At 48.4% G+C, this 22,864-nt stretch overlaps 1 protein-coding gene across 7 annotated transcripts in view; it reads right to left on the bottom strand.

Annotated features, from left to right (window-relative positions):
* The window catches only part of KDM5A (lysine demethylase 5A), a 1,031,636-nt gene extending 1,008,975 nt beyond the window's left edge, over positions 1-22,661 (bottom strand). For 6 of the 7 annotated variants that reach the window (XR_014981238.1, XR_014981239.1, XM_085652271.1 and 3 more), the window contains exon 1: positions 21,903-22,481. Coding sequence is in view for 5 of the 7 variants with exons in the window: in XM_085652271.1 (XP_085508397.1) it covers positions 21,903-22,049 (147 nt within the window). In the remaining 2 variants the exon portion in view is untranslated. Of the gene's footprint in view, positions 1-21,902 lie in introns of all 7 variants that reach the window. The other variant, XM_085652274.1, reaches the window with a different exon arrangement.
* Between the last annotated feature and the right edge of the window lie 203 nt (positions 22,662-22,864).

The raw sequence follows: 22,864 nt of genomic DNA, 5'->3' as shown, positions 1-22,864 counted from the left end.
CAGCTACCATAGTTGTCCTTCCCAAGACGCAGCCCCCGTCGCAGTCCTGCTCAGACTACCGGCCGATATCCCTTATTAATACCGAGCTCAAGATCTATGCCATGGTCCTCGCGCAGCGGTTGCGCCCGTCTCTTGCCTCCCTGGTCCACCCGGACCAATGTGGATTTATGCCGGATCGGGGGACCAGACACTGCCTGCGGCGCTTGCACCTCGCCCTGGCGCACCGCGGACGCCTTTCCCCCTATCTGGCCCTCCTGCTGGTCGACTTTGAAAAGGCCTTCGACTCAGTGGGGTGGGCGTACCTGGGTGAGGTCCTGGAGCGCATGGGTTTCGGTCCCCGGTTCCGTGCCATGGTCGCGGTCCTGTATGCGAGCCCGCGGGCCCGTGTCTTAGTCAATGGGGCTCTATCCCGCCCATTTCTCATAGGTCGAGGAACGCGCCAGGGATGTCCGCTCTCGCCCCTCCTTTTCGCTCTGGCCATGGAACCACTGGCCGTATTGATTCGCTCGGATCCCGATCTCCGCGGGTGGGACTGGCTAGGTATGACCCCCGATAAGATCGCCCTCTACGCGGACGACGTCCTCCTCTATCTCTCTGATCCAGCGACCTCGGGCCCCCGGGTCCGCCGGATTCTCCGTCGTTTTGGCCAAGCGTCGGGTCTTCATCTGAACCCTAAAAAATCCGTACTAGTCCCATTACACCCGTCAAGGGAATGTTTCGACTGGCAATCTGATATTCCCCTCCGGAGACTCATTTAAATACCTGGGGATCTGGGTCACCCTCCTTCCGGAACTCTGTTGGGCCCTCAACGTGGCTCCCGTAGTCAACAAGACCAGATCAGATATGCTCAGGTGGCAGTCACTCCCATTGAATCCGCTGGGGAGGGTCGCCCTCTATAAGATGATGATCCTCCCCAAGTTTCTGTTCATGTTACAAAATACTCCGTGCCCCTTTCCGCGCCCGTGGTTCCGGGAACTGGATAAGATGGCGATTAAATTTCTCTGGGGCGGCGGCAGGCCCCGGTTGGCTTTAGATCGCTGCAGGGTCCCCTCCTATGACGGAGGCCTGAGCATGACTAACCTCTACCTATATTATTTGGCCACCCAGCTACTGGTGATTCATGACTGGTTCTCGAGTGGATGGGACGATCCGGCCTACCGACTCGAGGTGCAATGTCTCGGGTTCTCCTCTATCCAGAACATGTTCTATGGGGCAACGGTCCCCCTGTCGCTCCCCGATGTCGTGCGGGCCCCTTTTCTGGCGTGGCGCGCAGCTTTGAGGCACACCCGCCTGTCGGGGACGAAAACACAGCTCACACCGCTTTGGCACGGAACATGGCTGCGGGAGGTGGCGGGACTTGAAGGATTTCGGCAGTGGGACCTTCTAGGGATCTCCAGCCTGGGCGATATATGGCGGGGGAGCCACATGTGTTCCTTCCAGGAGCTTCGGACCCGCTTCTCACTAAAGCCTTCCCAATTTTATAGATACCTTCAGTTGCGCCATGCGGTCCAAGCCCACGTCCCTCTAGACTTCCGGTTGCCTTCTCATAGCCTGCCTGAGGCTCAGGTGATGTTAGGGTGTCTGGGGAAGGGGGGAATCTCCTGCATTTATAAATCCCTGATTAACAATACCCCGGTAGACTGGAGTGGACTAAGACAGCGATGGGAGGTCTGGGTGGGACCCCTAGATGACGCGGACTGGAGGGACGCCCTTATGGCACCTCGATCGCTTACCACTTCCGCTAGGCTGCGGCACATCCAACTTTATTACCTCCACGCCGCTTATCTGACTCCGGACCGCCTATATCGTGCTGGCCTCCGCGTGGACGCCTCCTGTGCTCGCTGTGGGGTGGCTCCGGCAGATTTCTTCCATATGGTGTGGTCTTGTTCCCGCCTGGAGGGTTACTGGGCAACGATTGAAGCCGATCTAACGGAGGTCCTGGGATGGGAGGTCCCCCATGATCCTAGAATGGCTCTGCTGGGCATCACGGACGGGCTGGATGGGTCCCGTAACGAAAAGTACTTTCTCACTACTGCCCTAATGGTAGCCAAGAGGGATATAGCGGCCGTGTGGTCGCAGCCGGATCCACCCAGAGGGGCTACCTGGAGTAGAGGGGTGGATTGGTGTGCCGCTCAGGAGCGGTCGTTGTACGCTGCCCGGGGCTGCCCCAAAAAATTCCGCAAAATATGGGGGAAATGGCTGGGGGGGCCTGTTTTGAAGGGTGGGGACGAGGAGGGGGGTTTTACATTTGCTTGTCTATGCTTCCCTGATTGAAGTTACTGATGCCAAGTTCAACGCACTGTTGTATATCATTCTTGATATTGTCCTTTATGCGGAAAATAAAAATTTGTTTATCAAAAAAACATATGTAGTTACTCATAAAGACACTATTGAGACAGTCATTCACTCACTAACACACCCCCATACACACACTCATCCACCCATACAGTCCTGCACACATGCTGTGTTCAACACATACAAAGAGTGAGTCACTCATTCATGCACCTATGCACTACGTAATACCCCCCACCGAACCATGCAGACACTCAGACTGATACTCAAAAAACCAACTAATAACCTATATAGACACCCATGTAGCTACTCACCAACCCATGCAGCCACTTATACACAAAGTGAGAGACTGATACAGATATTTACATATTTAAACATTACTCACTAAGCCATGTATTCACTATGATACACTTAATCAGTCAGTTACACAATCAATTTTTCAAAAACAAATCATCCATTTAGACACTTATATACCCATTTATTCTTCCATCGACCTTGAGATATACATATATAAAACATATTTAATTTTCAGAAAAACACACATTCACTGGATGATGTCATCAGTGATGTCATGGGTGATGTCACTGACCATGTCATGAGTGATGTAATATGTGACGTCATCAGCAGTGCATTGCGGGCGCGCGAGTTATAGTTAGCTGAACTAACTATAACGGGGGAATTTCAATGGTTTTGTACAAGTGAAAAGTCCAGCTAACTATAACACCCCTGAAACCTATGGTTTTTTCAGTGAATATATATATATATGTATATATTTTATATAAATTTTCATATAAGGTAAAACATATTCTTAAGTGAAAGTTAATACATTTTACTTTATGAAAATACATTTCCAAATTATAAATACATATTTCACCCTAAATGTTGTTTATTGTGCAATAGACTGCAATGGTTAATTTGAGTTAAGAATATATAATATTGAAAAAGATGTTTTTGAAAAGCAATTTTTGTAAAAGATGTTTTGGAAAACTGTGCAACTGCATGCTATCCTTCTCCCAGGTTCTCCTACCGATGGTTCGTAGCCCTAGAAATACTTCCCATATTAGGGTATACCTGCTAAGTAACCCACAATGGTCATTGGCAGGAGATGGCACACTCCAGCAGCAACACTTCATCCACAAACATCTTGTTGCAATGAAAGTCACACATCTCCCTTTCCAAATGCCCATCTAGCAATGCAACGTCCATTGGGTGTACTGGTAGCAACCAGTATGACAACATAATGTCACCTCTTGCTACCTCAGCGCCCACACCACAGACTCTCACCAATCCAATTACGTAATCAGCTAATGAGTATTGTACAGCTGCATCCGTGGAGAAATTAAGTAATTCAATGACCGGCCCTCGAGCCATGACAAGTGATGAATTAGAAGAACCTTCCCCGACACTCTTTTAGGTACCACTGCTAATGGGGAATCTATCCTTTCCAGTAAAATCCACCATATAACCAAAGCTCGCTGTTTTTTAAAGAAGCAGTGCCCTTTCCCAACTCTACATACATTTAATGCAGAGAGGGCGACCCCGACGTGGCTAACGCTTCCTTGGTCCTTCTGGTTGTTCAGGGAGGCATTAGCCTCTACATGGTAATCTGTGCCCCGGCCCTGCCTGTTTTTAAAAGAATTGCCCCTATGGTTTCGTACGTGACTGTCTCGGTCTGAGCCGCGCCAACTTTCCAGAAAAGCACCGCCTGGCTTCCCCTACCAGGCCCTCGGTGCAAAAAATGACACCCCACACTTGAGTAATCCCTGAGGAGACAAGGCTGCCAGACATAATTTTTTTTGGGGGGGTTTACACAGCATGCATTTCTGATAGCCATTTTAGAACGGTCATTAAAGGTATAGAGCTCCGCCACAGTCTTAATAACGGTGATGACGTAGATATAAAAAAAAAAGGAACGTTGAAGTGGGCGAAGAGTGGGTAATCAAAAACTAAAATAAGCAGCAACTGTACCAATCGAGGGTTTGGGGGAGAAAAAAAAAAGGTGATCTGGACAATATGAAGGCCTGGGCAAAAGCAACACGTGGGAAAGGAAGAAAAGAAGACTTGCAGAGAAGTACAGGACACCTGTGAGAGAGACCAACTTGAAGCACAGGAGGGGAGGAGAAGCATGCAGGTGAAAGAGCCACATAGAGCTGTGAGGGGAGAAGAATCATGTGGGCGAAATAAGCAGCGTGTTGGGCTCTTTGATAACTGGGGTCCAGTCAAATTTTGGCAGACACATATCCCTCCTAAACAGCAATCTACAGCGTGCCCTCAAAAACACCCAGCGGTTGGGGACACCTAGAGAGCTGCAGCAGAGGAAGATTAAGCTCCCAGATGGGCAATACCTGTATTTCCTGCATCAGTTGTAAAACAAAGGCCCAAACACATATATAATAACACAGCCTTCAGTTGCACTAGTTAGATCCGCTTTCGCACAGCGTGTCATTCGCGCTGGTTATATCTGCTTAGTGCGTTCTAATTGTGCTTCCTAATAGTGTGTGTAAAACATAAGTGAAACCCTGTGCTACATCCTGGCACACTGCGTTAACCAATATACTCCCGTACAAATATATACAATGGTATCCCAAACACACACGGAAAATGGTCAGATTTAAACAACAAGCATTGAAAATGCAATAGGTCTAGCCTTTGATTAAGTTAAAGCCATTTGCTTTGCTAATGGTATTGAATAGCAAAGCAAATGGCTTTAACTTAATCGAGACGAGGCGAGACCTATTGCATTTTCAATGCTTGTCATGTGTGGGGCTGTTGCAGATTTGGGTGAGGTTTAGGTCCGTGAGGAAGTCTTTGAGGCTATTGACTATGGGGTCATTGAGGTCATTCCAGTGAAGATTGAGATCTCCGAGGAATATCTGGGTGGTTTGCGGACCAGTGTTTGTAGTCCCGATATCCATAAATTGTTCGACGAAAATGAGGTTGTCGCCTGAAGGGTGGTATAATGTGTGCAATGAGCAGACTGGTTTGTTGTTGCTTGTGATGTCAATGCAGAGGTAATCACATGATGATAGTAATAGAGAATGTGATCAGTTCACTGATCGACTGTTCCGGTGAATGCAGGCAATACCGCCCCCTGGTCTATCAGTTCTGTCTAGTCTGATGATGTCGTGATTTGGGGGACCAGAATGTCTAGGATAGGCGTTGATGATTAATTTAACCAGGTTTCGGTCAGTATTCAGAGGTCTGGTTCATGAGTGAGTATGAGGTCTGCTATGTCAGCTGCATGTCTTGAAGCTGATCTACAGTTGAGTAGGATGCATTTAAGATGTGGCTTGATGATAGTTTGATGTTCTTGTGTGAGGGGGGACTCCCATAAGATTGTCTTATAATATTTCTCTAGGGTTGTGTTTAGGGGCTCTGTGTGGATTAGAGGGGATGGTTTGGATCATGGGGAGTTTATTTATTTTGTTGTTAGAGCATTCTGTACTCTGGGTGGGATAGAAGAGCTCATAAGAGCGGAGTAGGGAGTGTATGTCATTGGATGATAAAAGGTCATTTCTACGTACAGGTCGGATGTGGCATTGGGGTAAGGGACAGTTCTCCATCTTGGGGTCAGATACATCATGGGAGGTGGATGCATTTGGTGTGGTGAATGCACTTTGTGTGGATGTGGGGGGCGGTTACTATGGATGTATGTGGAAGAATTTCAAAACTGTCTTCTGATGTTCGGTGTATGGCTACTCAGGTATCGTTGGCTGTTTCTTTTGCCCGTTTCTTTTCCGTTTTCTGCAAGCCTTGCCGCCTACTGCCGTTCCCCCTTCCCGCCACAGCCTCCCCAGCACCTCTCCTCCCTCCCAGGACCTACTCAATGGAGGCCACAGCGTGACCCTGTCTGAGCAAGTTCTCATCAGCTCCCCCTCCTGCTTGGCAGTGCCTCCTTCCTCTGTGTGGTTCCCTCCGTACTGCTGCTAGGACTGCTCCTGCCCTGTACTGGTTAGCCCATGTCAACAAGTTTTAGTATTCTTTTGCAATTCTATTTCCTCGTTTTCTGTGAGCCTCACCGCCTGCACGGCGCCGTTTCAGCTTGCCGCCTCCTCAAAGGCCAGAGCCCGTCCCAGGACCTACTGAATGATGCTGCAGAGCAGCCACGCAGCGGATGCGCCAAAGGCAAGCCTGTCTGCACCAGCCCATTCCCAGCGCCAGGAACCCTGGATCTCCCACCATCCGCCACTATTCCGGGAACAAGCTCACAGCCCTGCACTCCAGACCCCACAACAAGAAATACTGCTGCACCTCTCCACGCTCTACAGCAGTACCCTTCGCCTACCGCTTCTGCTAGTTCTCCTGCAGCACCGACACACCAGCATAGCCCACTGCCTCCACCTCGCCCTATTCGAATTCACCCAAACAACTCCACCGCCTTCTACTCAACACCCGCTCACTCCACAAACACACGACCAAGATATGGGACACCATCACCACCCTCAACCCCCACAATCTTCCTCACCGACATCTGGCTCAACTCTGCCTCCTCACCGAACATCGCCACAGCCATTCCCCTTGGCTACAGTGTGTTCACCGGACCGAATTAATAAACACAGAGGCAGAATTACCAGAATCCTTCCATTGCACCACTGCTACGGACGACAACATCACGTTCATGGAACACCTCATCTTCCAGCTCATAATAGACAGCAAAACCACCATCAGAGGCACCCTTGCCTACAGACCTCCAACACTCAGCCCTGGGCGCCACACCATACCTGAATTCATCGCCCTCCCCACCAAGTAATCGACACCGAACGCCACATTTTCCTCCAACCTTCTGGACAGCATGAACATCACCACCTCACCCAGATAGTCACCGACCTCACACATTGCAGGATAGATGCTAGATCCTATCTTCACTACCAGCAACAGTCATATACAGGACATACCACGCAATATTCCACTTCACCTACACAGCAGCCACCGGCCATGCTGCTAGCAGACCAGTCAGCACCACTCACCGCAGCGGGAACAAAGTATCCGAAAGCCAATGGACAAACTTCCTCAACTTTACCCCCCCATCCAGACACATCCTCAAACGTTGATCAAGCAGTCAAAAACATCACCACTTGGATCTCCAACTCCACCAACAGAGTCTCCCCCCAGCAAACACAACTGACCCTCCAAATCAGCCAGCTGGTACAATCCAGAGCTAAGAACCATGAAAAACAACTGCAAACAACTGGAAAGGACCGCACCACCAATGAGCCCACCGACCGGAACTCCTGAAAGACACCAGAAAGAACGCCTTAGCCAACTGCATCTAAGCCAGCTCCAACCACAGAAAAAAAACTCTTCAGCATCGTCTAGGAGTTCTCCAACCCCTCAGCGACTGAAAACATAATTGTCCCCTCCCAGGAACTTTGCAACGTCCTAGCTGACTTCAACTAAAAGATATCCACCATCTACGCACAGGAACTTCCAACCTGCCGCCACCCTCAGCCTCCTAGACCCCATGGACGCCACCAACGACAACAGGATCACTCACCATCTGGAACCAGCTCACTACGCAGAACACAGTCAACATCATGTATTCAGTCTACTCTGAATCTCCCACAGACTCCCGCCCAAACCACATGTTCAACCTCTGCAACAACACCATCAGCAGCAAGCTAACAGACATCTTCAACACATCCATCACCTCAGCCACCTACCCAGAGGATTGGAAACATGCATGAGAATAAACCCTCTTCAAGAAACCTTCTGCCGACCCAAACAAGCTCAAAAACTACCAACTACTCCCTACTCCCCTTTCCTGCCAAAGTCCTCGAAAAGGCCATCAACCAGCAATTCACAGAATACCTAAGAGAAAAACGATCTTCTGGATGCATCCAAATACGGATTCCGCTCCAACCACAGCACTGAAACCGCCATGAGCGCTGCCACACATGACATCTAAACCCTCCTTGACCAGGGAGACTCATGACATCTAAACCCTCCTTGACCAGGGAGACTCAATAGACTTGATCTTCCTCGACCTCTTGGCGGAATTCGAAACTGTCTTCCACCACACCCTGACCAAGAGACTTCATCAGATTGGCATTCAAGACAAGCCTAAGAGCATCATCTGTGGCGTCTCTCAAGGCTCATCCCTCAGCCGCACCATTTTTAACACCTAAATGACCACCCCCTGGCCAACATCATCAAAAACCATAAACTGATCATCTACAACGGGGACAACACCCAGCTCATCCTCTCACTATCCAAAGACCTCTCCAACACCAAGGCCAATTTCCACCTCTGCATGACCAGCATCACCAACTGGATGCATTACAACTGCCTCAGACTCAACACAGACAAGACGGAAGTCCTGATCTTCGGGAGAACTGCCTCACTGTGGGATGACTCCTGGTGGGCACCAACCTGGGACGGCCACCCACCCCACGGACCAAACCCGGAACCTCGGAATCATGACTTGATAGTCTCGGTGCGGGAAGTAAGCGTCCTGAGGCGGAAGCCGGGACATTTAGAACTGATAATTAATGCGATTTATGCTTTCTCGTAAAAATTGTTTTTAATTTCACACGCTATTTAGTAAAGCACACTGGTGTTTGCGTGTGCCTTTTTAAACTGTGTACTTTGTGTTCTGGGCACTCGAACCCCTGTCTGGAGGCGATCCGCTCCGGAGGGTACCGCCATTTTGGGTTGGGAGCCGGCGGAGCAGTGCAGTGCTCCGCCCCTCCCGCCCTTCCTCCTTTAAAAGCTAGGCGCTTCTTGCCTGAGACTGACTTGATAGTCTCGGTGCGGGAAGTAAGCGTCCTGAGGCGGAAGCCGGGACATTTAGAACTGATAATTAATGCGATTTATGCTTTCTCGTAAAAATTGTTTTTAATTTCACACGCTATTTAGTAAAGCACACTGGTGTTTGCGTGTGCCTTTTTAAACTGTGTACTTTGTGTTCTGGGCACTCGAACCCCTGTCTGGAGGCGATCCGCTCCGGAGGGTACCGCCATTTTGGGTTGGGAGCCGGCAGAGCAGTGCAGTGCTCCGCCCCTCCCGCCCTTTCTCCTTTATATGGCCCCCCTCACGAGGAAGCGCAGCGGACGAGCGCAGCGGGCGCGCCAACGGCTCGCCAAAGGCGAGCCCGTCAGCGCCCGTCCGCGCCGGACCCGCGCCCAGGGCCAGCCCCCCTGTCGCTCCCGCGCCTTACCTTTTACCCAGGCTTGTCTACAATAGAGACACGCTTCTAGCACTAAACATCGTACCTCCTGGTAAGGACTGCAACATCTGGGAACCCGGGACCAATCTCCCTCCTACACTTTCCCACTGCCCCAAGTGCTCGTCACTTTTGCTTAAACCTCTCTGGTCACCAATTGCGCAACTAAGAGACCAGCCCACCTGCCCAACTACCCCCTGGCTAAATGCCTCCTCCTCAATACGAGGTCTCTAGTTAAGCATAGCTCAGAAGTTGCCGAGTACATTCAGGATGCAGGCATAAAAATTGCTTTCATCACGGAAGCCTGGACCGACGCAGCATCAGGTCCAGATATAGTTAAAGCCACCCCACAGGACTTTATCTGCTACACCCAAAATAGGGACAAAAGGAGAGGGGGCGGCCTAGCCATTATATATCACAAAGACACCAGAGGCTCCTTTCAATCCGGTCCCTCTGACCTAGGTGAATCTCTGCTGTTCAATTTTACCCTCTCTAATCACCAGTCCTTTACAGGAGGCCTTGTTTATAGGCCCCCGGGCGAGAAAACTAGATTTCTAGCAGCCCTGAGTAAATTACTAGAAGCAGCAGCCTGCTCCCAAAGATTCACTCTTCTGGGTGATTTTAATTTCCATCTGGAATGCAAAACATCTCCCGACACCCAGGAACTTATCGACCTACTGGCTGGGATCGACATGCTACAGCTAGTAATGGATCCTACTCACAGAGCAGGACACACCCTAGACGGGATTTTCTCTAATCAGCTCAATTTGAAAGTCTCCTCGGTCCTACCAGTCTTCTGGTCTGACCATTCAGCAATCCACTTCTCTATTCCTCTCACCACTTATGAAAAACCAGTTAACAAGAGAAACACCCCGAAACAAGTGAGAAAATGGAAAAACATCACTGGGGACTCGCAAGATAACACATTAAACACTACATTACCCCCCCTTCCGAACAATGTGGAGGAAGCAGCTAAGACCTATACTACCTGGCTGGACCGGGCTTGTTTACTCTTAGCCCCCCCTAAAACCATCCACTCCACTCGGGCCAAGCCTGCCGCCCCATGGTTCACAGATCAAATAAGGGAACACAAAATAAGGTGCAAAAAACTTGAAAAAATCTGGCGCACGCACTATAGAGAAGCAGACAAAAAAACGCTTAATTCGGAACAAAGGCGCTACAAAGAATCCATCTTTCAAGCGAAAAAAGCCTTTCTCACGAGACAGATAGAAGATGCTACCAATACCCCTAAAGAACTCTTCCTCACGGTCGCTTCCCTAGCAAACCCCAAACCCATTGAAATTCCAGCAAGCCTCTCACTCTGCGAAAGTTTGGCAACCTTCTTTCGTGAAAAGGTGGAAAACATCTTTCTCCCCTTAGATAGGACAGTGATGACTTCTTCACCGAGGGGGGCCCCCGATCCCGCCAGACCTGAACCCACGCTTCAATATTTCCCGCCCATCACGGAAAAAGAAGTGAGAAGTCGCCTACTAAAAATTAAATCAGGCTCCCCTCATGACCCCTGCCCCACAACAATAACTAAACTTGCACCAGACGCAATTGCCAGGGGTCTCACTCCCCTCTTCAATCAGATGTTGGAGAAAGGGGAATATCCCTCTAGCTGGAAGCAAGCCTCCATCTTACCCCTGCTCAAAAAACCCAATCTTGACATCACAGAGATGAACAATTATCGCCCGATTGCCAGACTCCCCCTCCCGGCCAAAATAATAGAAGGTTACCTGAACGCACAACTTAGCGCCTTCCTAAAATCTGCGGATGTACTGGATTCCTCCCAACACGGCTTTCGAGAGGGGCACAGCACGGAATCCGCCCTGATTAAATCTATGGAAGATATCAGGCAGGTGATGGATACAGGGGGCAGAGCAGCTCTGATCCTATTGGATCTCTCTGCGGCCTTCGATACGGTCCACCATAAGCTACTGGTGAACCGGTTGAGGGCCTGTGGAATTCAGGGAAAGGCCTTAAAAATCTTACAAGCCTTCCTGTCTGACAGATCCCAGACAGTGGCGCTGGGCAGCCACGAATCTCACTCCTTTGTGCTTCCTTGCGGAGTCCCCCAGGGGTCTTCGCTAAGCCCAACCCCTTTTAATGTATATGTGTCCACCCTCGCCCCGGTGATCCGATCGTTCGGCTTTCAACTCACGGCCTACGCCGACGACACACAGATTGTGGTGTCCCTCCTTCCCGGCAACACAGAAAACACTGCCGATAGATTCAGAAACTGCATGCTTGAAGTTGGCCGCTGGATGGCACAAAGCTGCCTTAAGCTGAACTCCTCAAAAACCGAGGTTCTGCTCTTTGGTGACAGAGACAACTTTTGGTCCCCGAGATGGTGGCCAGACGAAATGGGACCTCTCCCAGATCCGGTGGACAAAGTGAAAAATCTCGGTATTCTGGTGGATACCTCCCTGACCTTTAAATCCCAGGTGAGTGCTCTTTCCTCCTCCCTCCACTTCATACTCAAAACCATCAGGAAAATATTACCTTATCTTGAGAAGAAACACAGGAAAACAATAGTTACGGGTCTAGTGCTCTCACGCCTAGACTACTGCAACAGCCTGATGCTAAACGCCCAGCAGAGCGTATTAAGAAAACTCCAACTTCTGCAAAATGCAGCCGCTCGCCTAATCACTGACACACCCAAATTTGCCTCGATATCTCAGGAGCTGGTCAAGCTTCATTGGCTGCCGGTCCATAAAAGAATCATTTTCAAGGCAGTTTGCATGGTCTTTAAGGCCCTCCACGATTCGGGACCTAGGCACTTGAAATCTCTTTTCTGCTGGCATAAACCAGCAAGAACTTTGAGGTCAGGACAACTGGCTCTGGTCACGGTCCCCAGAATTAAAAGAGCTCGCTGGGGAGGCAGGAGTTTTTCTCTTGGGGCCGCAGAGGCCTGGAATAAACTTCCACCTGCGCTCAGACAAATCCAGAATCTGATGGCCTTTAGAAGAGGTCTAAAAACATGGCTCTTCACTCAGTAAGCACGCTTCAACACACCAGTCTATCTTTCTAGCGCCAGGACACCTCCGGGTATTAGAGCGCTCTATAAATGTGCAAAATAAATAAAATAAATATTGAAGCACAAAACAATGTTCACAAGGAGCTCATTTATCTTGATCAGTACACAATCTGCAACTAAAGTAGTTGCTCTGATTAAATCATAGTCGGAATTAATCTTATTCATTCATGACCCTCCATCGAGTCACAGTATTACTTGTACCAAGTTTTTTATACACACATATACATTTGAAAAAGCCCACACACCTTCAATTTAAGGTATACCTAACTTCAGCCAAGGTAGGCAAGTTTATTATGAAGTTATAGTCTGTACCACAGACGTATTTCCTTATATAAAAATCATTGAAATATTTACATATCGTTGCACATTTGGAGTGGTATTGTGAACCCCAGTGAAGTGACCATAATCTATTTTAGTGAGTACTGTGTGACATAGTGAAGGAAACACTTGGAAACAGGTTATTGGTAAAGTACAAAAGGACGAGCTTAATACAATACTAATTTAATTCAGGCTCTTTTTTGTCTGGTGTCGACGGCGTTTCGACCCTCTCTGGATACGGGGTCTCTCCAGGACTGTTTCTGGGGACTGAGAAGGGGAAAGGATGTAATTGCGGGTGTACGGAAATACATGATAAATAAGAAGGGCTTATAGGGTGTGTGTACTATGGCTTACCAGTACAGCACAGATAGGTATCTGTGTAGGATCCAGAATGTCAGTTGAGACACGAAGTACAGGAACGGTAGTTATCCGGACCTGTATCAAAGAATACACTCTTTTAGTAATGTTGCAGTTTTTTCACCTTAACTGGAGCATCCATGCCCACGATCATATACCATTATTTTTACAGCGTGGGTCATCGCTATCAGCGTGAATTAAAACGCGTGGAGCCAACTTGTGGGTTCTACTGGCATAATAATCCAGTCATCACTGATGATACAATGCTAACAGCGTTAATAGAGATGCTTGGAGCCATCGCTGTGGGTTCTACCGATAATCCGAAGTGTACCAGTTACACTTGGTGGAACATTACATTGTGAGTTGCCTCCTGTTATCACCTTGGTGTGCACAAATAGTTACAAAAGATAACACTACTAAAAGAGTGTATTCTCTGATACAGGTCCGGATAACTACCGTTCCTGCATTTCGTGTCTCAACTGACATTCTGATAAATGATTTCCTTGTGAACATTGTTTTGTGCTTTTGTACTTACCCAGCTCACAAAGACGTATGGGTTTCTCTTGTTATTTTAAATATTGGACTCTCACTTCTGGTTTACTGAGGGGAGGAGTTCCGGGTTAGCGCTCTAGCGCCATTACTTCTGCTGCTACTTAAGGGACATGTAATTTCCTTCGCCCAGCGGATGCGCGCCACTGGCGTGCCAAAGGTGCGCCTAAGGCAAGCCCGTCTGCGCCCTTCCGCGCCTGTTCCGTGACCAGCGCCAGCTATGCTGCCGGTTGTTCCCCCGGTGCACGTATATGCTGGTCCAGGTCCCAACTATTGATATTTAGAAATAAAGGGTGCATCACCCCGTCACTTTGTAATTTGTCTGGGTCTTTCACTGACCATTTTAGCTGTGACACTTGCCCTTTTAATCTGGACCCTACTGCTCCATCCAGAAAACCTCTCCCCTCCACTGGACCGGTAGTCGCACCCTCTGGCCCCCCCTATTTCATCAAGGCGTGCCTGCTCAACTGCAGATCGCTACCCAGTCATTCAGGAGATATCTGGCTCTCCCTTACCACTCATTTCTGGGACCTTATGTTTTTGACGGAGACGTGGGTTAAAGATTCCTCTAATCCTGACCTCAACCTTGCCATTCCCCCGGACTACCGTTTTGTAGGGGTTAACCGTATTGGCACTAAGGCAGGGGGGGGGATTGCTGTGATCTTACGCACAGGCTGGAAGATCGTCTCTAGAAAACTTCCTAACACTGGCTCTCTTGAAGCCATGTATTTTAGCATCTTGGAAGCCGCAAATTCAATCTTGGCGGGTATTCTTGTATACAGTCCTCCTGGTTCTTTCCCCCAATCTCTCACTGATCTATACACCACGGCCGCCGACCTATCGCTTAAGCACTCTCACTTTACTATTTTAGGAGATTTTAACTTGCACGTAGATGATACTTCATGCACCAAAGCAGGACTGCTCCTGGATACCATGGAGGACCTCAATCTTAGTTTAATCAAAGCTGGACGAACCCAGAATTGTTGATACAATCACTGTCAAGCAGTGCTTGGGAACCCACTAGGTAAGTAAAAAGACCCCTCACACACCAACCTAGTTGGTGTCATGCTTCATCATAGGGGTCCCAACCGGGTGGCCGAATGCCCCCCGGTTGTGCTACGACGCCTGACTACAGCGGAGCTGGTGTGGTGCAAAGGTGTGATGTGGTGAAAGTTTAAAAATATCTCTGAGAGTCCTTGCCGGGGAAAGTTTATTAATGGCGGCTCAGGATATGTTAAAAATAAAACTATGTGGTGCAACTACGAAAGAGTTTAGTTTCTAATAGTTGTCTATGTGGTTGGTCTACATGTTTCAGCCCACGTCAGGGTGTAAGGGGCTTTCGTCAGGACCAGTGAGTGCAGTGAGTGGCAAAGTGAAAGATGCCACGTGGATGGTGAAAAAATAAAAAGGTAATTTACCTACACACTCGCTAAGGTGTGTGGAATCGGTATCGGCTCAATGGCAGACACCGCAGCGAAAAAAGACACTATGGCCGAGTGTGATTGCTGATCAGGATGAGGGAGGAGTGCGCTCCTCGGTACACAAATTTTGGTCATGAAGCAGCACTCGCATGGCACCTACTGCAGTCTCCCGGATCCCGGATGGGCCTCAATCTTACCCAGCGGATTTGTGGCCCCACACATCGGGCCGGCCATACGCTTGATCTACTGTTCACCAATCATCCAGGTCTGACCACTATGTCTCCCCTGCCTCTCACCTGGTCTGACAATTATCTAATTCCATTTAGTCTGGCTTCCATCCTTCACACCGACATTTCAGTTAAGGCCAGAGACTATGGTAGGAAATGGTTCAAAATCACTTGTGCCTCGCTAGCACCTGCGCTCGCTAGCTCCACCTGGCAATCAGTAGGGGACCTGGACACTGAGGTCGTAAATTTCAATGCCCGGTTATCCTCAGCCATTGATGCTATTGCCCCTATGCGACCTATAGCTTCCTCTAGGCTAAAACCCTCAGCACCCTGTTTCTCCCCTGCCTTGCATGCTGAGAAGAGTAACTGTAAAAAGCTTGAGCGTAGTTGGAGACTATCCTATGATCCAGACATTAAAGTCTCCTATAGAGCCGCCATTAAAAAAATTCCACAAACTTAAACGTACCGTAATGAGAGTGTACGTCTTAGGAAAAATCAGCTCGGCTGAAAACTCCTCCAAAACTCTGTTCAAAATAGTGAAAGAGTTTTCTAAACCTATTGCACTATCCAGTTCAACCTGCCCTAGCCAAAGCCTCTGCGACGGCCTAACTTCCTTCACGAAAAAATCATAAGACATTTGTGCTACATTCAATGAGCCCCTGGCAATCCCAACCCCTGACTCCAGGATATCCATGGAGGAGGCTTTTATGTCTTTCAACACTATCTCGGCCGAAACATTCTTGAAAAAAATGCTGCCGTGTAAATCTGGGTCCCCTTTGGATTCGTGTCCAGCTCAATTATTTAGCTCTCTTGCCCCGCTCATCATTCCCCCATTGAATTCAATCTGGAACACCTCATTACAAACTGGTCTGTTCCCCACGCCATGGAAACAGGCTATGCTGATCCCTATTTTGAAAAAACCTGAAACCGATCCTTCGGTGTTCAGCAACTACCGGCCCATCTCCCTATTACCTAAACCAGCCAAAATATTAGAGAAAATAGTGCAAGAACAACTTGCTGGCTACCTTGAGTCTGGACAACTGCTACATGATTCGCAATCCGGATTTAGGTCCGGTTACAGTACCGAGACTGCACTCCTGGAGGTGATTGAGACTATTTGCGAATGCGTGGACGCGGGCGAGGCGGCTATGCTTGTGCTCCTCGACCTGTCAGCGGCTTTCGATACGGTCTCCCATGCCATACTGATAGAAAGACTATATAATCTCGGGATTCAGGGTACCCCTCTAGCCTGGATTAGATCCTTTCTAAGTGGTCGTACTCAACAGGTCCACCTCCAACCTTTTGTCTCAGAGAAAAAAACACTAAGTAGCGGTGTCCCTCAGGGCTCTGCCCTGAGCCCACTGTTTTTCTATCTCCGCTGGCTAGGGTGGTTGAATCATGTGGGTCAGAGTGATCTCTTACGCTGACGACACTCAACTGGTGTTTTCTTTTAGAGATCACTGATGCTAGTTTTTCCAACTTTAGACGCTGCTTGAGCAACATCTCATCTTGGATGGCACTCAACACTCTAAGGCTCAATTCAGATAAAACCGAGGTGTTGTTTTTTTAATCAAAAAACCCACCTCTACCTTTAGTTTGGTGGCTCCTGAGTTGAATACTCTCCCTGTATCGGTGAACTCAGCTAGGAATCTGGGTTTTCAGTTCAATGAACTGTCTTGCAAGGCTCAAATAAATAAGGTCACCTTGGCGTGCTTTAGAACGCTTCGCATGAGTCATAAAATTCTCCCATTTCTGCCCATGGACACACGTAGGACCATCACTCACGCTCTCATAACATCACACTTGGACTATGCAAACAGTCTGTATGTGGGAGCACCGGCCTATTTGATTAAACGCCTGCAGATTGTACAGAATGCAGCGGCAAGGCTGATATGCAATATCCCCTATCGTCACTCAATCTCTCCTCATCTAAAAAAGCTACATTGGTTGCCTGTGACTAGCCGCATACAGTTCAAATCCCTGGTCCTGACATTTAGAGCAATAAAAGGTCAAGGGCCTGCATATCTCAGAGCCAGACTCAAGCTTGCCCAGTCCAATCGATCACTTAGATCTAATCATCTATGCCTCCTGCGCGCTCCCCGATTTCGCCGCTCCAGAATGGGGGGCAGAGCCTTTGCAGTTAGTTATTACTGCTAAAGCATGGAACAGCCTGCCACTATCTCTTCGTATGATTGAATCTGAATGCCTGTTTCGGCGCAATTTAAAAACTTGGCTGTTCTCCAACCCTTAGCCACGCTCGGATACTCACTACTGCCCACTGTCCGTAGCGCCGGGACACCCCCGTTGGGGGTAGCTGCACGCTTTATAAGCTTAAAAAATAAATCATATTGAACAGTAAGCTCAACATGAACAGCCAGATCAACGCAGTCTCCTCTGCCCGCTTCCTCACCCTCTGCATGCTTCGAATGGCTACCAGTCACAACAAGACGATCCGTCACTCAAGCCCTCATCAGCAGCCAGCTTGACTATGTCAATGCTCTTTATGCTGGAATCATATCACACCGCCTGAAAAGACTTCAGACCATCCATTACTTAGTGGCCAGACTCATGCTTGACAGACGGAGACACATCACCACCCCCCCACCAGACGAAACTTCACCGGCTCCCCGTTCACAAGAGAAGCCAATTCAAGATTCTGACGCACGCCAACAAAACCCTCCACAACCAAGTACCAGAGAGAATCAACCACTGCCTGATCTTCCACCTATCCTCCAGGTCCCTGCTCTTTGCCTCGCACACACCCTTTCCCGCATCTGCTGCAGCAACAGTAGAGGATATTCCTTCTCCTACCTCGCCGCGAAATCCTCGAAAGCTTACCCATCCACCTTCAGACCGCTTCCTCCCTTCGGAAGTTCAGAAGGGGACTCAACAGCTGGCTTTTCGACAGAAGCCCCGATCAGCCTTGACCTAGCGTCTGGATACCCTTACGGGATTAGTGCGCTCTACAAATCCTGTGTGTTTGAGAGTAGAGTAAAGTGGCATAGAGTGCTGTGGTATAGAGTAGTGTGTTGTAAAGTGCAGTGGTGCTGAGTAGAATAGAGTGGCGTACAGTGCAGGGGCATAGAGTGGCAGAGAGTGACGTGTTGCAGAGTGTACTGTTAAGAGTTCAGTTGTGTATAGCAGAGTGCATTGGCGTAGAGTGCAGTGGAGCAGAGTAGAATTGAGTGGCATAGAGTGCAGAGACGCAGAGTATAGCGACGTAGAGTGATTTGGTGCAGGGTAGATTGGTATTGAGTGCATTTGTTTTGAGTAAATGGTGTAGAGTGCAGAGGCGTAGAGTGCAGAGGCGTAGAGTGCAGAGGCGTAGAGTGCAGAGGCGTAGAGTGCAGAGGCGTAGAGTGCAGAGGCGTAGAGTGCAGAGGCGTAGAGTGCAGAGGCGTAAAGTGCCGAGGCGTAAAGTGCCGAGGCGTAAAGGGCAGAGGTGTAAAGGGCAGAGGTGTAAAGGGCAGAGGCGTAAAGTGCAGTGGCGTAAAGTGCAGTGGCGTAAAGTGCAGTGGCGTAACGTGTGGTGACGGAAAGTGCAGTGTCGTAGAGTGCAGTGGCGTAAAGGGCGGTGGCGTAACGTGCAGTGGCGTAAAGTGCAGTGGCGCAAAGTGCAGTGGCGTAAAGTGCAGTGGCGTAAAGTGCAGTGGCGTAAAGTGCAGTGGCGTAAAGTGCAGTGGCGTAAAGCGCAGTGGCGTAAAGTGTAGTGGCGTAAAGTGCGGTGGCGTGAAGTGCAGTGGCGTAAAGTGCAGTGTTGCAGAGTGTGATGGTGTGGAGTGGTGTAGAATACAGTGGCGAAAAGTGCAGTGGTACATAGAGTAGTGTGGGGTAGAGTGCATTGGCGTGGAGTGGGGTAGTGTAGAGAGGCATAGAGTGGTGTGCTGTAGACAGGATAGCAGTGACGCAGTGTGGATTGGCGTAGTGAAGAGTAGAGTGCAGTGAGGTGGAGTGGTGCAGAGTAGATTGGGGTGGGGTAACGTATGGCAGACTACTGGCATTATAGACAACACATCTTCAATTGAAAAGACCATTACATTTGCAATCTCATACAGTTTTAGTGATAAAAGTATACAGCGCACAAATGAGAATGTGTAGAAATGTCATCACTCAATGCATTGATTTGATAGTCAACACAGATCATTTACAGACATGTCAATTTTGCTGTGTGCTAGGAAACAAAATAACATCTGTACAGCCTTCCTCAAGGAGTACCCCAATAGCCAGCATGATTGTCGCATAACTCCTCTCCCTTTGAAGTCAGACAAAGAAAATTAAACACCACACTTGTTGGAAGACACAGTCTGACATTTAAGCTCTGCCTTTGAATGCTCAGCAAATGAGACAAGAGAAGAACAAGATTTAAAGGCCTGTTTACAGAAAGTGAGTTTGTGGAAGAATACAGTAACAAGATTTGGGCAATAGGAGGGCGGAACTCGAGCTGTACAACCTAAAGCAAATAAGACCAGTAAAAGGAATGCCAGAAGATGTGAGTTACAAACCACAAAGCCAATGGTAAACAATGAGCAGTGTGCATTCCTAGGTTATCTTTCTGAATGTCCCCAAAATGTCTTTAGCAAACAAGACCGCTTCGACCTAAACACGTCTGGCTGGGGAAACCAGGCCATATCCAAAGAAAGCTTCCAGCAACCCATAAATCAGATTACCCTTTATCTGTGCATCGCACAGAAAGCATGCTGTTGCCTCTTTGCCAATATTTAGCAGGTCAATGATGCTTCTAACATGAGCCTCCGATTAACATCATCCCTTGTCATTTTTTGTTTGTGACACTGCAAAGATGCCAGTATTTAGAATACAGAATTTCATGATCTTGTGATGGAAAAAGAACTAGACAAATCAGAACTTTGAAAGATTTTGCTATTAAAAAGCGGTCTGAATTATTAAATTACAACTTGTTTCAGAAGGAGAATGAAGTTTACCATTTGAATGTGTCAAGGCTGGATCTATCTTTCAACAGAGAAAACCAACAGGAAAAGGAAAGCAAGGTAGATCTATTGCTGAAAATAATAAGTTGGTCCTTGAGTTCTGAGGTAAATGCTTGCTGCCTTTCCTAAACACTTCCCACACAAATCAGTGTTAATGACAGACTAGCCAAAAAATAATAAATTGCTGAAGTGTGACTTCTACTTTCTGTAATCAGGTACAACCAGACCACACGAAGAACCACTGTGATATGCTTTATAAAGGTGCCAAGCGTCACACCTTCAAGGTTGTTTAGTCCTCTGACCATCCACTGTATCAAACTCACCAGTACAATTTCAGTTTAATAGAACCTAAAATTCTGAACACTTCAGTTGAGGAGGAGAATCAACTGGAGCTGACCCTGATGAGCAAAGTTTTTGCTGGGTTACATTACGTTGATTGTAAGTGCCATACCTGTAGCCTATATAGTCAGCACAGCATATCAATACCCGCCGCTTTTGGCATATCTGTATTTTCGGCTGGGTGCCTCTGTGGTCTTTGGATTGATATTTATTTAATTCACAGCACCTGGTTATTAAATTGCCTATTAAATGAAAACGTATTTTTCTTACGCTCCCCGACCCACTGGGATCTGACCTTTCAAGGAAAATGGCAGTGACTGAATGTCTCCTTAATCTGCGCTGTTTTACTTATGGGCATACACATACCGCTCTAACTGGGCGTGATCTGGCAGCTCAAAGAAATAACGTTGGTTATGCTCTTTGTGTAGCCAGATCGTAAGGAAACATCCGACTCCGTACCCATCTCATCGTGCGGCAATTCTTGCACATACCACACTCACCTTAGAGAGCAGAGCCTATGAGCATCATCCCCGATACTCTGGGGATAGCTACCGATCAGTTTCCACCCATCACACCTTCACTACACTCGCCTTGGGAGAGCAGTTCCTACCCGTTTCCTCTTGGGGGAATAGATCACTCGCTATCCCGAATAATTATGTTACTTTGAGGGATGAGATCCCACATTAACTACCTCTTTTCTTTAAAGAAATAAACTTCTGCATATTTACTCTTATCAAGCCCCCTTCTCCTTGGACATTAGATGACACGATTTACACCCTCCCAGACAAGGGCAAACGGGTTGTGCAAATAACCTTCACACCCATATTTTAGGAACCGTATCTTAGAAGTCCCCTTACCGACCCCACCGGTCTAGGTGACAACATCTTGCGATGTCGCCATACCGTTCATTCCTCCTACTGTAGCTATTTGAAGAAAATCCCCTCCGCACACGCACACCCATCTCTAGTGGTGCGGATCTTCTTAACGGGCATCATTAATTCAGAATAGCAAAGCTCAACGCTGCATCTGACCACTCCCATTCTGTTACCGTCCGATCTATCAAGAAATGCAACAGACAGCGACCCAATTCTCTGGGGCAAAACTATAGCCTTCAAACAAAAACCCACGCCGTTATCCTTTCAAGAATACCAGATTTTAACGCCCTGTAAAAAAGCAGGTCACCTCACCACCCGCCTTAAAGAGCAGCAGATCGAGAAACCTTCTCCCAGTTACCAACTCCTCTCCTCTCACCTTAGGTGGCCGAATCTTGCAGATTCCCGTCTTCTCAGCAATAGGTCTGATCCGCCCGATAAATCCAAGAGGGTCACTGAACTCCTCCCAGGTAGGCTCAAAGACCGGGCACTCGGGCGGAGGCACAAACTCCGCGTACCCGGTCATGGTGGTTGTGTGAAAGCCCCTGCTGCCCGTCCTGTGACGAAATCAAAGGACAAAAGAACAATCCGGACAGGTCCCTGGTCCACCTGTCTCTGGGCCGCGCAGGGGTAGCTAATCTGCAGGGTATGCCTGCTTAGCGGGGATCCCATCCGCCGCTCCTCTTTACTTGGGGGTCGCCATCACCTCCTCCCCCAGGGCCCCGAAGCAGGGTCCAGGGCCGCATCCTACCCCCGAGGCAGTCAGTGCTCCCGCAGAGCCCCCTTGCCGAGACGCTCCCTGAGCCGCTGCTCTTTGCAGTCTCCTATGCCGGGCTGCTCCGCAGCCGGCAGATCTCGTTGCAGTCTTCAGCCTCCACTGTCATTTAATTTCCCTGATTGTTTTGGTTCCTTCTCTGTTTTCGGCTCTCAACCGGAAGTTTCTTTAACTTGGGTATCCATCCGCACCAGAAATGTTTTCATTTTAAAAGAAGTCCCACGTCCCTCGGCAGAAATTCTAAGAACAATCTCTCATGGACGTGGATAAGTGGATTTGAACTATAAATCAACGTGAAACAACACAGGCCACGAAGCCGGAGCGATTTGTTGCCCTGCAGTAATAACTCTGTCAGTCTTCGGCGGAGGAATGCGGAAGGGGTAAAGCAGTTAGGTGAAAGGTTTGCTTCCGGCATTTTAAAGTGTTCTTCCGGTTCTTTTATTTAGGTTTTGCGATGCTGCTTCCGGGGTACGGATTATGAATGATTTTGCTTCAGTTTCTGACACCGCGTTCTATGGCGTAATTTTGGTACACATCAGCATTCTAATATAGAAAAATAAATTTGG

The sequence above is a fragment of the Triturus cristatus genome, chromosome 4_1 (assembly GCF_964204655.1).
Source record: "Triturus cristatus chromosome 4_1, aTriCri1.1, whole genome shotgun sequence".
Taxonomy (NCBI): domain Eukaryota; kingdom Metazoa; phylum Chordata; class Amphibia; order Caudata; family Salamandridae; genus Triturus; species Triturus cristatus.
The sequence above is the reverse complement of the archived record's forward strand: the minus strand, read 5'-3'. Positions and strand labels throughout refer to the sequence as shown.